The 16,482-nt window shown below is 39.6% G+C and overlaps 1 protein-coding gene across 3 annotated transcripts in view; it reads right to left on the bottom strand.

Moving 5' to 3' along the window:
- DOCK8 (dedicator of cytokinesis 8) overlaps positions 1–16,482 on the bottom strand; it is a 93,658-nt gene that overhangs the window by 48,082 nt on the left and 29,094 nt on the right. For all 3 annotated transcript variants that reach the window (XM_086770997.1, XM_086770998.1, XM_086770999.1), the window contains 11 exons: positions 16,230–16,353; positions 15,854–16,066; positions 15,233–15,318; positions 14,610–14,676; positions 14,208–14,357; positions 13,492–13,572; positions 12,524–12,683; positions 11,766–11,905; positions 11,442–11,535; positions 10,149–10,311; positions 1,016–1,133 (listed from right to left, as the gene is read on the bottom strand). In XM_086770997.1, coding sequence (XP_086627123.1) covers positions 1,016–1,133; positions 10,149–10,311; positions 11,442–11,535; positions 11,766–11,905; positions 12,524–12,683; positions 13,492–13,572; positions 14,208–14,357; positions 14,610–14,676; positions 15,233–15,318; positions 15,854–16,066; positions 16,230–16,353 — 1,396 coding nt within the window. The remainder of the gene's footprint in view (positions 1–1,015; positions 1,134–10,148; positions 10,312–11,441; positions 11,536–11,765; positions 11,906–12,523; positions 12,684–13,491; positions 13,573–14,207; positions 14,358–14,609; positions 14,677–15,232; positions 15,319–15,853; positions 16,067–16,229; positions 16,354–16,482) is intronic.

Raw genomic sequence — 16,482 nt, 5'->3', positions numbered from 1 at the left:
GTGCAGAGTTCAAAGAAACCAACAATGCAGTATTGTGTAGAAGCTGGTGTTATATTCACATGGCACAGCTCCAGCTCTGGAAGAAATGGGGCTTAGGAAAACACTATGCTGATGCTCTGATTTCAATTCCAGAGCTCACGTGGAGTAAGTCTGCGAAGTATCCACTCTGCAGTGGACACACACTGATAAAGGCAGGTCAAGTGTCAGTCCCTGCTCTGACATATTATTGGATTAAAGTTCCTCAAAGTAATATTTCCACTAATTTCCTCTAACACATAAAATCACATAAGATTTTATCCCAGTATCATTCTCAATTACGCTGTCTGAAAATTTCCCCCAAAACTCAAGCTGAAGTAGATATCTGGGTTAGAACACTTCAAACTGAACATCTGAAGCTTGGTAAAGCTGAAGAGAGGTTCTTATAATGAGGAATGTTGAATAATCTGAATATAGACAGTGCTGCCTGCTCTGCTAGTAGTGCATGCATATGCCCTACTCCAATACACACTATGTTTCAAACATGGGAAACTCTGCCTATGTTGCACGATTGTACAGCCATTTAGACTCAGATAATGAGGATCCCAACTTCTACTTTCCAGTGTTACACCTGAGTATTTGTGTACACATAACACATATGGAAGAGTTGCACTGGAAGATAACACTACATCATTCTTGAGTGGACTCTGAAGGTCTGTGAAATTTACCATTAGAGTTTCCAGCACAGCACTGATTTAATACGATGTCACTCTTCTGAAAATAAGGTAGGAAGACTTAGATAAGACGGAATGATAACGCCTCTGTTCCACTTGAGTGACAAGTCTTTCCTGTTGCAGGCAAGGACTACAAGCCTGCTTTCTGATGAGAATGAGAAGCTTCACAAGCTCTCTGACGTTAGGCTTCCTAAGGCCCCACCAGAAACTGTGATGACAGGAAATAAACAATGAGTCGTCTCTTCAGAGGTTCCTCAGGAATGCATGTAAGCAAAAGTCTGCTAAGAAATCTCAGCATGTATTACCGGCATTGCACAGGACGGGTCTTCACCACACATAAACTGGATCTTGATGGTAATGTTTCGTGCAGAAGCCAGTCGGTTGGCAAAATTCAGCCTCTGAGGGTAAACATAGAGGAGATTTCTGGAGGCAAGAAAAGGAAGAAAAAATTGGATAGATGGCATGCATTTGCATTTCAGAATGAAGTGCACAAACTACTATTTTGCTGATTCATCTCCCTGTCCTTCAATTCCATCTAGATAGTGAAAGTTTTACCAGAACTTCATTTCAGAAGTTCACAAGGAAAAGGTAAGTTCTTGCTCTGACATAGACAACATCCTATGTTTAAGGTTTCTCATACAGTAAGTGATGTCTTTGAGAAGGCAGTCTTCCTATCTCTCTTTTTGATTGAAATACATAATTCCTGGTTACAAATGAACAAATATCTTTACTTGATGTTATGAAAAGAAATCTCTTAAGAAAGCAGCTCCCATTTCAGCTGTGAAGAATCACACTTTGGAAGGGGTAAGCAATGGTGATAAAATCAAGTAAAACCAAGCAAACCAGCAAGTAAAACCAACAATTGAAGTTCATACATTCCTAGCTTATAGCAACAAAATGGCATCTACTTCTAGATTATGCAAATCAAAAAGCAGTTTCAATGAACCTGAGTAAACACAAACAAGAAATTTCAAACTATAATTCTACAAATTTACATTTTTTTTTAGTAATGAATATAAATAATGCTTTAAAATACAATATACTTTGCTGTTTACTAGCTTTTGTACATGGACAGATCACTGAACTTAAAAAGCACCTTTAATTTCTGTGGGGAATTTGGCAGCATATACGGTCTTCCAAGTTAAAAACCCAAGAATACTGGTAAAGAATCAACATGCTAATAGAAAGCTTTTTCTCCAGTGAAGTCTATGGCAAGTTTGAGATTTCAGTTAGACCTACATTAGACACATTCTGGCATCACAATTATGTCTATTTAATGTCTCATTTTCCCAGTTCGGTATAGGAGTCTCACTGTTTGTCCTCTGAGTGTAAGGAATAAGACTAGTGTTGGTGAAGCACACTGGCTTCCATTGAGAAACCATGAGAACTACTCATGTGCTTTCATGCTTTCTTTTTGTCTGTAACAGTCAGAAGCTACACACAAAATCACCCTGTCCTTATCACAGCTATTTCCTCAACACCATCGCCAGCTGAAAATGTGGAGCAGCTTTGGAGAATGTTGTCATTAAGTCAGACAGTCCATCTTCCATTTGCCGTATCCCAAGATGTGAAAAACTGTGGATGATTCTCCTTATTGCCATGTGTCACAACGTGACAATACTCTTCAACTGCACAGTACAAGCTACTTTGCTAACAAACACAAACCATATCAGCCATGGCATGCCTTAGCAAACAAACCAGCAGGTAACTTGCCTTTCCCTTTGTTCTGAATAGTCCTCCTGCCAGCCACACTAATGCACTTTCTTCCTTACATTCTTAAATGCAATGTCTGCTCTGCCAAATTCTCTCTAAGATTGTATTAGGAAAAGCTAAGTGAGAGAGAGAAATATATTGGTAACCTCAACTGAATTATGCTTGGGGCAATGACATATTAAATGAAGGATATTATCAATACTACATCTGCCAGAAGTGAAGAAATACATGTGAGGGAGGCTGCATAATCCAGTCATTGCTTCATTAATCTGCAGCGCAGCAGAAGATGTCACAAATCCATATAATGTCCCTGAGGACTGGATTTTACATTTAGATGTGACTTGAGATGAAAGATATGTAAAATCACAAACAGAGAGCTCTTTGGTGACTACACAACTAAGGAAGCATTATTCCAGCAAGTACTGTACTGAGGAGCTAAAGCTTGTGCCATTTATGCTTAAGCAGTTTTAGAGATCTTGCTTACATGTGTATTAAACCCATCAGCACTGAGGCACAACAGAGGCAAATGCTGACTCTGGATATCCTGCAGAGATGGAAGTTGTGACTGGTTTTTTTTTTTAAACAGGAAGGTGGGGAGATGATCAAAAGAGGTTCCTTCTCGCAGGCATGAACTGTACTTGTTGCTGACCACTGTGTAAGTGCCACCAGTATCTGTACCAGTAGCCGTACTCATCAAAAACCTGACAGGAAGCGATGATAAGGAGTATTTCCACATGGCAGTTAGCAGGGGTATCGAGGCAGCACATACTGCTGTCTTTTAAGGAACAGGTCAGCTAGCATGCCCATAAGGATGTGATGTGCTCCAGGAGGCATCGCATCTCCCTTGAGGCTCTGCAATGAGCAGAAATATTCAAACAACATGCCACAGCAATTACTTTTGGTCAGCGCAATCAAACTTCTCCCCTCACTCCCTCTACAGAAAGTGCAGGGCTCTACTTCCAGACATAGTCAGATGTGCTTACAAAAAGCAAAAGAGCTATTCAGGAGTCAGTATGGGTCTACAAAAGCCATAACAAAGCACCAAACTTCACTGAAACCAGACTCCCATAGGACAGCAGAGACCTGAGTGAGGCATGGATCCAGACAGCTTCTGCTTTCCTGGGCTGGAGACTGCTCCAGCAGAGGGATGGTAAGTTAAGAGGGTACTTCAAGGGTTCACCTAGCCTGGCATAGGATGCCATGCAGTGGTTCTCATTCGAATCTACTGACCTTCCTACACTTTCATGGGACTTAGCAGTGGTGATTTGACCACATCCTATAGCCAAAGCAATGCAGACCTGTCTTCCCCAAAAAAAAAATCTATGCAGAGTTTCAAGTCATAGAATCACAGAATAATTAGGGTTGGAAGGGACCTTTAAAGGTCATCTAGTCCAACCCCCCTGCAAGGAGCAGGGACATCATGAACTAGATCAGATTGCTCAGAGCCCTGTCCAACCTGGCCTTCAATGTTTCCATGGATAGGGCATCTACCACCTCTCTGGGCAACCTGTTCCACTGTTCTACCAGCCTCAGTAGAAAAATTTTTTCCCTAATATCTAATCTGAATCACCCTCCCTCTATTTTAAAACCATTACCCCTCGTCCTATTGCAACAGGCCCTAATGAATAGTTTCTCCCCGTCTTTCCTGAAGGCCCCCTTTAGGTGTTGGAAGGTTGCTATAAGGTCTCCCCAGAGCCTTCTCTTCTCCAGGCTGAACAGCCCCAACTCTCTCAGCCTGTCCCCATAGGAGAGGTACTCCAGCCCTCTTATCTTCGTCGTGGCCCTGGCCTCTGGGCTTCAACCTGCTCCAACAGGTCTATGTCCTTCTTATGCTGAGGGCTCCAGAACTGGATGCAGAATTCCAGGTGGGGTCTCACTAGAGCGGAGTAAAGGGGAAGAATCCCCTCCCTCGACCTGCTGGCCGTGTTTGTTTTGATGCAGCCCAGGATGCAGTTGGCTTTCTGGGCTGTGAGCGCACATTGCCGGTTCATGTTGAGCTTCTTGTTCACCTGCACTGCCAAGTCCTTCTCCTCAGGGCTGCTCTCAATCCATTCTCCACCCAGCCTCTATTTGTCCTTGGGATTGCCCTGACCCACGTCCAGGACCTTGCACTTGGCCTTGTGGAGGTTTGCACAGGCCCACCTCTCCAGCCTGTCAGGGTCCCTCTGGATGGCAACCCTTCCCTTTCATTCAAAAGCACCTGGAAAGGTAGGCCTCTCACACTACTTAGGTCTTTTGTATTTTCAGTTATAGCTTCTTTCTTGAGAGAAAGGTGAGCATTCAATGTTGCACTGACTGCTAATGATAATGATTAATGAGCAGTCCCGTCCTTCTGGGAAGCCATCATGCTAGATAATGAAGTGCTTTTAGATCTACATCCTAGAGGAGAAGCAATAGTGATACTCTTTTAAAGACAGGGAAAAATAAGTGGGAAAGAAGAGCCTCAAGTCTGGGGAATTAAACCACAACAAAAATGGACAGTATTTTTTTGAACATATTGTATAAACACTAGTGTAAACCTTCTAATATTCTAGAGTGATAGGTATCTTGTTGTGAATGTGAATGTGCAGTTGGAGAATATGAGATACAATCAATAAGCCAGCACTTTGCAGAAAGTCAGGGGTAGAACTGGAACTGGATTTAAAAACTGCCATTCCGTCCCACATTCCTTTAGGAAGTTGCTTGAGCTGAGATACCAACATGTTCTTTAATTCCTACAGATCTCTGGAAGACTCCATTTAGGTTCTTGCGAAAGAGAAGAGCACTACCTTACTCAGTATACATCAGAAATTATTTGTATTTGCTTTCTCTTGTTTTAAAAGCTTTCCTTAACAAGATTTTCTTGCTGCCGGTGCTCTTTTCTTTCCACAGTGTAGACCAAAGAGCAAACTAATACGGAAGCTGAAGAACAATGGCATCAAAAATACAAAATCAGATTTGTTTGGAAGGCAAAACACAATATTTATCAGTATATGATAGATTTTAAAGAGTATAAAAGTGCTTAGCAGAATACAAAAGCAGATATTATACTAAGAATTTTCATACACAGAGCTAGTAGCTATTCAAGACACCAAATTGTCAATTTTTTTTTAATGCTGCTGTTGCATTTTAATTATACTTGCTTAAAAGTCTCCTGGAAATAACAGAGTTTTCAAGAATCTAATTTATGACGTCAAATTATAATTAATCAAAATACACTGAAGAACCCAACCCCACCCTCTAATTAAATCACTTACATCTGATTATTTTTTTAACAGTAATTCCACATTTCTTTAAAAGTTTTGCTTTCACTTGGAAGTTTAACAAATTTATATTTTATTCAGAGTCTCTGCTCAGTGACTACACAGAGATCACCATGCCATGGTGGCATGTTTTCCTCTCTGCTTGTATTACATAATTAATGAAGTTTTTTATGAGGAGTCAGGTTAATAACTCATCTGAAAGCACTGTGACAAAGAAGGTGTCGATGAGAGATGGGCATGAACTCCCAGAATCCTTTTTCTGAAGTTTTTGTTTTAATTGTTTCTGCTTTGTTATGCTGCATTTGACGAAGTCATTTTTTTCTCGGTAAAAGGCAAAGAAAAACTAGGAAACCTTCCATGACACCTCTTACTGCTGGGAGAGTATAGCAGATGCCCAGGAAAGATTATGGAGCTTGGAAAAGAGCAGGAAGCTATTTGCAATGGGATGAAATAATGTGTACCGAGGAGCAGAATAAATCAGGACACACTCACATCTCTGTCTGAAACCTTAGTAGCTAGCTTAAGCTGTTTTCTTCACCCGTGCACAACAGTGCAATACTAATCTCTACTTTGTTTACTCTGAAAAAGAAGTTAGAAGTGCTAGTATCTCTGACCGGCACAAAACTAGAGCAATGGCCCTGTAGAAGACACACAGGGCTATCATGCTCTCTCCAGATCCCATGAGCAGAGAGGCAGAAAGGAGCAGACAACGCTGCGATGGTACTAACAGGAATAACAGACCGTTACACACCAATGGCCGTTCCTCACTCAAAACTAGTCAAGGTTGGGGTAGAATGATTACCACCAGCAGAAGGCTTCCAGCTCACGCTGCAGACTATAGCAAGTCTGAGCACAGTGCCAAGTGGTGGGCAATTAAATGAAACAAAACAGCAAAGGAAAGGGCTTTTTTTTCCCCCTGAAGTGTTAGGCACTTCCCCTATCAAAGACAGGGCTTCCTCTGCCTAGTTAAGCTGAGTTACTGCTGAAGTCATGGGACAAATCCCTCTTCCTCAGCACCAACATTTCATAGTGGCAGTAAGCAGCACCATTTTCATTTATATTTCATGAGAAAATAAAATTATAAACAAACTTTAAATTATATTATTTTTCCTATTAAGAATAGAAGGGTATTGAAAGAAATAAATCCTGGAATGTTTTGACATTTTCAGGGAACTATTTTTATTAAAGAAATGTAGGTACACAACAAAAAGAAGTGCTCAATTTCCCAGTGTACAAAGAAAGTGAGCTTGCTGATCTCTCTGGCATAAATCAGAAATAGCACCATTTAAAATAATGGCATTACACCAGTATAAAAACTAGCAAGAGCTAAGTTCAAAGACTGTAACAGAAGACTGCTTCTCCTGTCAAAAAGGAAAAAGCTATTATTTAAAAAAAAAAAACCACTTCTTTCCTTTGAAATACACACTGATGAAAAAAAAAAGTAAACAAGATCTTTGCATTTCTTTGAAACAGTCAGGAGAAAAACTGAAGCTAGATGTTTCATTATTATTTGTCTGGACATGTGTAGAGGTATTATTATGCCAGTAAGAGCTTACCACACTTTATATTTCTAAGTTTTTATTTATTTGTTATTCAAGTACATTTTTATATGTAATCGTCTCCTACGTTCATGGTAACGTTAATGGAAAACAGGCAATTATTGTATCTGTTTTCCATTCTTTCAATATCTAAATCTATAGCACTGGTTAAAAAAAATTGGAAACATTAAATCACCTGTAACACACTAGCAGGCCATGACATTCACGTTATGACTAAATACTAGCACATTGCTTAATTAAGACAGGATGGTTCTACTTTTCAGATTAGAGGAAAGGGAATAAAATAACATGAAACACCTATATCTGGCCTTACTCAAATTCAGAGTTACTTTGCATAAGTCAATTTAATCTCAGGCTCAAAATAGTATTCACTGTGCAGAGAACTAAGCGAGGAGAATTGCATGACGGTTGAATTAAGCAAATACAGCAGCCTACATTCTGTAACTAGGCTTTTGCTCACCAAACAGAGCACTGGCATGATTGTGTGGCAGAAGTGTCTTAGATGTGGCTAGGCAATTCTGGCTTGTGGGAGAAGGAGGTGCTTTCAATGGCACTGCGCTAACACATCCTGGACTGCACCAAGTTTCAGACTCTGCTGTTTCATAATGTTTGCAAAACTGCCTCATCTGACTTCCTGGGGAGCTATTGCTGGAGTTCAACAGTTTCAGTTGGCAATTCCCCTTTCTTACTCCAAACATGTTTGTTATCACAAGGTAGTCAAAATATGACATAGCATTTCCGCCTTTTTTTTTTTTCACAATTTCCCCAGTGTATCTGACTGTCTTTAGGGTTTAATTTGTGTATTAACTGATTGAATTTACAGTCCACAGCATAACACTACTTACGGCATGTCAGTTCACCATTCATTCACTAACAAAGGTAAAGATTAATGAAGGCAAATATTCTTTAGCAATATTCTCTTCATTATTACAAGTTTCACTGGATAGATCCTACTTTGTTTTGTTACCATGACTTTTACTTACGATGAAAATCAAATTAGAGCCCAAAAGGCCTGAAGAGATTAAGCATGCTGGGTGTGAACTCTTGCACAAAGAGTGTAACTGTTGAGCTATAGCAAGCATTTCTTCTAATGTGGGTGTATGTATTAAATACAGACACCCTAGCAACTGAAATGTAGAGTGGAGACACCCAAATTTGCTTCAGGAGACGCACAAATTAATTTCCATCATGGTGGCTTTGATATTAATGATGTCTGGCTGCAGAAGTTACCTTGGTGAGAACTAAAGACAGAACATTCTGTGCAGACCCAACTGTCTCTCTAGCTCAGCAACAGAGCCATTGCTCATGCTTTCCATTTTCAAAAGCAGACTTTTAGACACTAGCAGGCTGCACACTGGAGTTGACACATGCTACTCCTTGCGGGGGCCAGACAATGACTAGGAAAGGTAAAATTCTGTCTTATTTTTTCACTTAGAAAAAAGGCAAAATTACTCAAGTTCATTTATATTTGCACTTTCAGTTGTATAAAAACTATTTCCCCTAGAGAAATGTCTGCGTAAGACTCGTAAAATCTGGGAGGGGAGGGAAAAAAATCTATCTTTGATATACAGAGAAGACAGAAGTAACATAATACTCTGCATTTTGGTATTATGGTGTTGAAGAGTGCAAAGAAACTGTCTTCAGCACTTTGAATATCACGATTTCACGGCACAGCCCAGGAGTAACTCTTCCAAAACTTCTAATGAGGCTCTATCCAAACTGGCTTGCTTAGTCATTTCCCTGCTGACACCACATTGCAAGTTGTTATTGTAAGATATGATGTCACTTCTTCTTTTTGCTTTCTTTAAAAGCTAAGACCCAAATCTAGGTGTAATCAACAGACCCACCGGCTCTCCAGTTTCCCATGAAGGTGTGGAGCATCTCCCCAGGATAAATTAGTCTGCAATCTTGCAGTTCTGAGTTGTACTGAACCACTAGACTTGCCCTTCCCTTCTCCCCTCTCGGGTGGGGTCAAGTGAGTGGGTGGGAGAGCTGGCTTTTTGCTAACCTCTGGTGCAAGAAGTGAATAAGCTTCACATCCCTTTATTTAGCTTCTTCATTCTGTGATTCCTTACTGATAGTCACATCTTTGCCACTAATGCCATTCAGTACCTATTTCAGAGATCAGGCAAGTCCCTTAGAATAGCATCAACTACTGTTGGAAGAAGCATTCTGCTGTACTTCCATGTCTTCACTAACACAATGGTCACAGTAAAGCTATTATTTCTGTATCTATGATACTGTGATACACCCAATCTGAATTACTGCTCATTTACTATTACCAGTATCACTGTTTCTTAACACTACTATGCTGCATGAACGTGTTGAAGCACATTTTTTTAATAATAATTTCTTCTTGGAGACTCACATGTGCCAGAGCACTAAGAAATTAAGAGAATTGCACAGTTGCATGCTGCTAAACACTATGGTGTCCTTGAAACAACCAGAATAGAACAGATTTAAGAAAAGAAACTACATAGCCTGGAGTCTTTGTTCACGGTGAAAAAGTACACAGAGCAACACATTACCTCCTCAGATGCTCAGATGACTCAAATTAACAGCAGAAACCACCCAGCACAAACATTTACTGAAACTGTTAAAAATTATAATAAGATCTACTGGGAAAAAAACACAGAAGAGGAAAGATATATATATGCCAAGCCAATGAGGCTGTTAAGGGTTTGGGGGTTTTTTTGACATTTTAGACAAATTTTCAAAGGACAACATATTTAGTTTAGTAACTACACTATAGAGCATTCTCCAGGTGTTTTATCTTGTAATGGCTAGTAAGATCAAATCATCAGCTTAACACATAGTTTTAAATATTAAAAAAATATTTTTAGTTTCTATTCCTGAAAAAAAATCTCAATCACAATTATTTTTGAAAAAAAATATATATTTAAAAAATATATGTTACTTCTTACCTATAAATGGTATGGGGAACATAAACTTCTCTAACTGGGAATTCCAAAATCTCTTTGTGAGGACGATTACGGTTTTCTGGAAATGGCTTCACTGGTAGTAATTCTGGTGTCAGACAATAACCAAGGTTTTCTGGAGCTGGGGAAATCTCCAATTTAAGTGTTCCTTTAAAAAAATCACAAAATCTCAGAAAAAAAAAGTAAAAAATAACCAATGTATAATAAAACAAAAATAAAAACAATATGTGAGGTTACACAACAACAGTGTAGAAATAAGAACTGGATTTTTGGCTTGAAGGCTGCATAAGAATGAAAGTTTAGGTGTAGAAAGATACACAGAAAGTAACCTACCCTCATCCCTACACATCAGGCCAACATATAACTCTTTATGTCTACCCTGTACAATTTAAAAGAAACAGAAAAGAAAGAAGGAATACTATATGCTGGGTTGATATTCTAGTATCTTTCACACACAAATAACATAAAATTTGTCTGGGAGAGAAATAAAAGATAAAAGGGCTGCCATCTAACATAGTTCTCTCTCACTCCCCCCACTCACATTCTGCTCTGATGAATCTCTGCCAAAGTAGATACTACCCACCAGGAAAGCCAGGCTTGCTGTGGTGAGCTGTTAAACAGTTAATACTAATAACATTTACCCAAGTATAACTAGACTTTCGATTTAAATTCTCCATTTTGATAAGCGAAAACTGCTTGGGGAACTCAGACTTGTCATTTCCGGTGATCAGCTAAAAGGGCAAAAGAGCTTTGTTCATATTTTTTACGGTTTCTCTATAACCCAGAAGAGCTTCAGCTGTAATTTATGTAAAAAAGGAAAAAATAAGCTAGTCAGGCTTTTGATGGTAGCCAAACACTATCTCTGCTTCTCTACTTTGTTAGCTAACACTGACCCAAATACCCATGTAAGATGAAATGTGAAAGCATTTTAATCTCCCTCTGTAAAAGATGACCCATTTAAAAACATTGCAGGGAAATAGCAAGGATCTTAGAAATCTGCTTTAAGGCACTTTCTTCAAACAGTTTGAATAATGACAAAAGACATCCAGTAGATACACTGTAAATTAGGGAGGAAAGCAAATAATTTCACAATATCAAGCTAAATATAAACCTCAACAGCATCTGTGCTCAGGTAGACACTGGGAACTGAAGCAGTTCCACAACAGCACATACTATAGACTTAAAACCCAAGTTAATTATACTTTGGGGTTGGAATTTCAAAAGAATTTAGGGGATAAAAGTATATATATCCTTTTCCATCCAAAATGAATGATGTACCTGATAAAGTCTTAACTCTTCTCTGTAAGGAAGATGATCTTTTGAAATCAGCTAAAAATTTGAACAGATCTTCATCACTGAGCCTGTCTCCTTCCTACCAGGAGAAAGAAAGAAATCAGTACTTTCATAACAATACTCCATAACACTGAGAAAAGCTTCTGAGTGAACTAGGTTCTTGAGGCACGCAAAGCAACTGGGTTACTGCCTACTGGACAGCAGTTATCCTCTGTCCCCACATGAACATCACTGATAACTTTTCCCAACACAGTTCACATTACATAGATTAAAAATGCCTTAGGCAATCAGAAAGGGAGTATCCAGTACCTGTTTAAAGAAGGTGCTGAGGGTCAGAGAGACTGTTTTAAAGTTTGATACTGGATAGCTATCCTCCGAGCTGAGACTTCTCTCAGAAAGTCTTCTCGTCTGTAGCAGTGTTGCCCTCTTGTCACTAGTGGACCCTTTTCCTTCAAAGGGAAATGAAAGGAAACATCAATTTGCTTTGTGTTGCTTCAGTACAAAGACTATCAGAATACACTAGAAATCCACAACTTCCCAGTAGCATCAGAGGATAGAGACAGTACCTAAAACTACCTAAAACTACCACTACTTTTATTTCAGACTCTGTGAAACAGTGGAATGCCATGACATACCTAGTGAAGTGGCATTATTTCTGCTGCATGGCACAAGCTTATTCAAATTTTTAGTTCACGGTTTATAAAGCACATTGATCAATGTTGCTGACGAATGATCCTGTATACTCTAAAAACTAAGATGATATGTATTTTGATTGTCCTATATTGCAAATGAACTCCATATGGCAAAGTGAGTTTTACTGCTACAAAGCCAGTGTTCAATGAAAATTTGCCTAAAACATGGAAGAATATTTAGCATACATAAAAATAAATATGCATAAATGGTGAGCATATTAAGTTGTAAGTGTTTGTAGCACTGAAAAGGAAGGCTGAGAAGATGTGACTTTGAATCTGTTGTTCAATCTTGACGCCAGAGTGAGTGACATTGTTTCCTATGCACAGTCTAACTGAAGACTTGCTTTGTGTAAGTTAGAGAAGTTAGACAATTACCGTTTAAACCTTCGGCCTCAGGTATTTCTCGTTCAAGTGTTGAAAGGTTGAAGAAATTAGTTAGGCTTATGGGAATCCAGGCGAATGGCATTCTGTATTTCCCCAGCCGCTGACAAAAGGATTCAGCTTGGGCTTTCAGTTTTTCAATCTTTTCTTTTGTCTAAGACAAAGAAAATAATGACTATTTAAAAAGCAACCAGTTATTTTAATGCTACCATAGATAAAAATTGGAAATTATATATTTACTGTTCAGTAAATTGCATTCCTATCTCTCATGTTTTCTTGCTACATCACTATCAGGATCAGAACTATTTGGATTTGTACATTCACTTCTGATTTCTTTTCCTTTTCTTTCATTATAGAAAAGGAAAAAGCAGATCTTTTTGCAGTGACCCTCAAGCCCAGCATGAATAATCACTATGAAACGTTAGCAGGTTCTACTTCCTTTGTCAGATACAGAAACAATATTCTGCTGAAAGCAATAATCTAAAAGTGAGAGACATGTGGAAGTCCAGCAAACATCACCCGTCTGCTCCAGGGAGGGAAATGACCATGAATTCCTTGAACAGAGCTCATATTATCTATGGATGACAGCACTGAACTGGCCACATACACACTACAACAGGCTGTTTGCCCATCAAAATCGATAACATATCTCTGAGGTACAAATATTTCTGCTAACTCCACACTGCATTGTCGTCTCCTTTGCTCACCCCTATGTGCTTTGTGACTCAAGATTTTGTCAGTACCGATTTCCAAAGGGGTTGGTAATGAAAGTGTGCCTTGCGTTCTCATTACTTCTTCCCATCGGACACAGACACCAGACTGCTTGCACCACTGATCCTCTAACTGGCTTCCTTCTCAGTGTTCTTCGGATTCTGTCCTATTCTAAAGACTCTGCTCTTTTTCTGTTTTTCTATTGTGCATGCATTTTTAAATCTGAACAGTCTTTATAGTTATGTACTTACCTTGCCGGCCTCACTTTCTTTAAGAACCATGTAGGGTTCTGCACAGTCTCCGATTTCTCCTTGCTGAAGCACTTTTTCTATCTACAAAAAGCAGTAAAACAAGACACTCACAAATAAAAAAATATCACCCAAATAGTAACATGTTGCTTCTACAGCAATACGAAAGAGCCTGCCTAAATGCGCAACACAGAATTCTTAAAACTGTCGTTATGGAGTAACTGATACTAAACCTTCTCCTAGTTTTTCATCTGGTTTGTTAGAAAGCAGAAAATACATCTGTGACAACACTGTCAATCAGGTACTACTGCATTTTCACTGAAATCAGGAAAACTAACACATTACAAATGAAGTGGTTCATGCTAACTCAGTTTCAGAACTAAATAAACAAAATGATGCAAAGTGCACTAAATCAAAGCCAAAAAACCTCCACAGAATGTAATTAAAAATTTTTAAAATTGCTTATTTCACTTTACTTTATATTTCCCTGTGGCAGAGATAGGAAATTCTAAATACTTAGTAGAACTAGAACACAAGGTATCAGTATAACTTCTTAGCTTGGGAGTGAGATATACCGGTGGACACCTGCATATGTACTATTAAAAGCTATCAGAATTTATCTGAGCTACAGGAAACTCACGTTTGTCAGCTTCACAAACTCAGACAACAGGTACAGCTGGTAACAGGAATAATGGTGTTGAAGTAGCACTGTAACATACCTTTATTACTAGGTATATATCTGACGAGGGATAAGTGACAGAAAATACTGCCGATCTTGCCTGAGTAGACAAGTCAATGGAGGGTGTATGAGAGCGCAAGAATCCTCTTAATGAATCAGGGTTGAGGTCACAATGAAAATTTTCTGAGATCTTGAAAAGAAAAATAACTAAAATGTACTGCAAAGCAAAAATGCATCAATTTTTATTTTAAAATAAGTCAAAAGTAGTAACTAGAACTACAAAATAAACAGTTGCAAGCATGTAACTTTGACTGAATAGAAAGCATCCTGGATCAGACTGCATGTGTGAAAAAGTTGCATGTTTTTTCTAAGTTTTCCTAAATCATTACTCCAGAGATAAAAACGCAAGCCAACTGAACAAAAATACTGTATGCACACTTACCTTTTTCCTTTCTTTTATATCATAGAGAGCTATGCATGCAAACAAAGGTTCGATCTCTATCTCAAACCTGTTAAGGAAAGACACACAGGACACTGATTAATACTGCACTTTTATGACTCTGTATAATAAAAAAATGAAAGGGCTATATTTCAACTGGCACTTCCATTAGAAAAATAAAGATAAATATTTAGTTCCAGACCTCAGCTCTCTCAAAGTCTGGAGGATTTTTTTTCATTAGATGCATTTCATTAGATGATTTCAAGAGGAGAAGAAGAAAACTAAACTGCATGAAATGTATTTTCTAAATTTCTCAGAAAGGTGGTCTCAGATATCAGTCAAAAATGATCATACCTTTCCTTAATTTTTTTTTTCGGTTCATCAAGTCCAGTAGTGTGTACAGAGACCAATCTAGTTTGTTTGAAATATGAAATTTAGGATTATTACCTAACAAGTTAAAGACTTCTGTAATGACAGATGGAAATAGTCCTCTGCTACACTAAGAAAGAACAAGCAAGGATGTAACCGACTGCTGAACAGGACATCTGCAGTGGTGTAGCAGAGTCGGCAGCAGTACGCTGGTATGAACTGGGAAATGGTGAGTGAGGCTTGTGAAGGATACTCACTTCAGAGTCTGCAGCTTCACCAAAATCCTGTTGCCCAGATGTTCCTTTGGGCAATCCGGCACCGGCCGTATCTCCACTGCATCTTCCTGTCATTAAACAGTTACACCAGTCATACTCAATTAAAACAACTGTAAATGTAGGTGCTTACATAAAAACTTTATGTGGCATTAGCTGGGCCATTGCTACAGACCAGCACCTTTGCCCACTCAGCAGGCATTTAATCTCTTCAGAGACAAAAGATAATTGATTCGTATGTCTGAATATTTACACTTCTGACCATCATCTGGCATTTACAGTGAATATTTACACTTCTGGCCCGCAAGCAAGCATTACAGTGAAGGGTAACACGCTGACACAACCGTATCACCAGTACCCAGCTTGACCCACCACCCTGAGAGGGGTACAACGAAGCCTCGGGCAACACCGCGAGGCCCAGTACGACCCCATGAAGGCACGTTCAGGATAGCCGACAGGAGCTCACAGTGACACGCCTTTACCGTGTTATTTTCCAAGGGAGACAGGTAACCAGGCCACAGACCCCGTTTTTTGACCACAGTGCAGCTGTAACCTTCAACATGCCAGCTCGGGAAGGCTTGTTGGGCAGCCAGCCTCCTAGCTCACCTCATCCACCGAGGGGTAGAGGGCGAGGAGCTCGGCATGCCGGTTGGTGCGCCGCGCCTCCTCGTTCTGCCGCTCAAACTCCTCGGGGCTGACGTGCCGCAGCAGGTTTTCCAGGCGGGGGTCTGGCGGCAGGCTGCGCAGGTCGAAGTCAGAGGAGGCGAGGGTTGTCCTCGAGGCCTCCTCGGGGAGGACGTGGACACGTCGGGGCCCCACCTATTAGAAAACAACAAAATGGCGAGCTGTGGCTTGGATACCTCTGCCATGAAGAATAGCAGGCACGGCTCTCCATTTGATGCCACTACAGAGATCCTAGGATGCCTCCTTTGAGGAAAGCTGCTATTATTTGATCACTTTTCCCAAAGTGAAGAAAATGTACCTGAAAGTTTGCATCACCAGAATCCAATGTTTCCGATTCAAATGTTTGTTTTTGAAGCGTCTTGTGAAAATCTTTTCGGGATCCCTTGTTTTTCAGGCTACAAGTATCTGAATTCCCTTGATTCCTTTCACAAAGAGGCCCGAGCAAGTCAGGACAGCACAAGGAGGAGTTAAGGGAAAACAAAACAGAAAAGACAACTTTTAAAAAATATTAAGCAACTGGAAACATTATTGTCCAAAAGATAGCGTAGCAC

This window comes from Chlamydotis macqueenii, chromosome Z, assembly GCF_036417535.1.
Source record: "Chlamydotis macqueenii isolate bChlMac1 chromosome Z, bChlMac1.mat, whole genome shotgun sequence".
Classification (NCBI taxonomy): Eukaryota; Metazoa; Chordata; class Aves; order Otidiformes; family Otididae; genus Chlamydotis; species Chlamydotis macqueenii.
The sequence above is the reverse complement of the archived record's forward strand: the minus strand, read 5'-3'. Positions and strand labels throughout refer to the sequence as shown.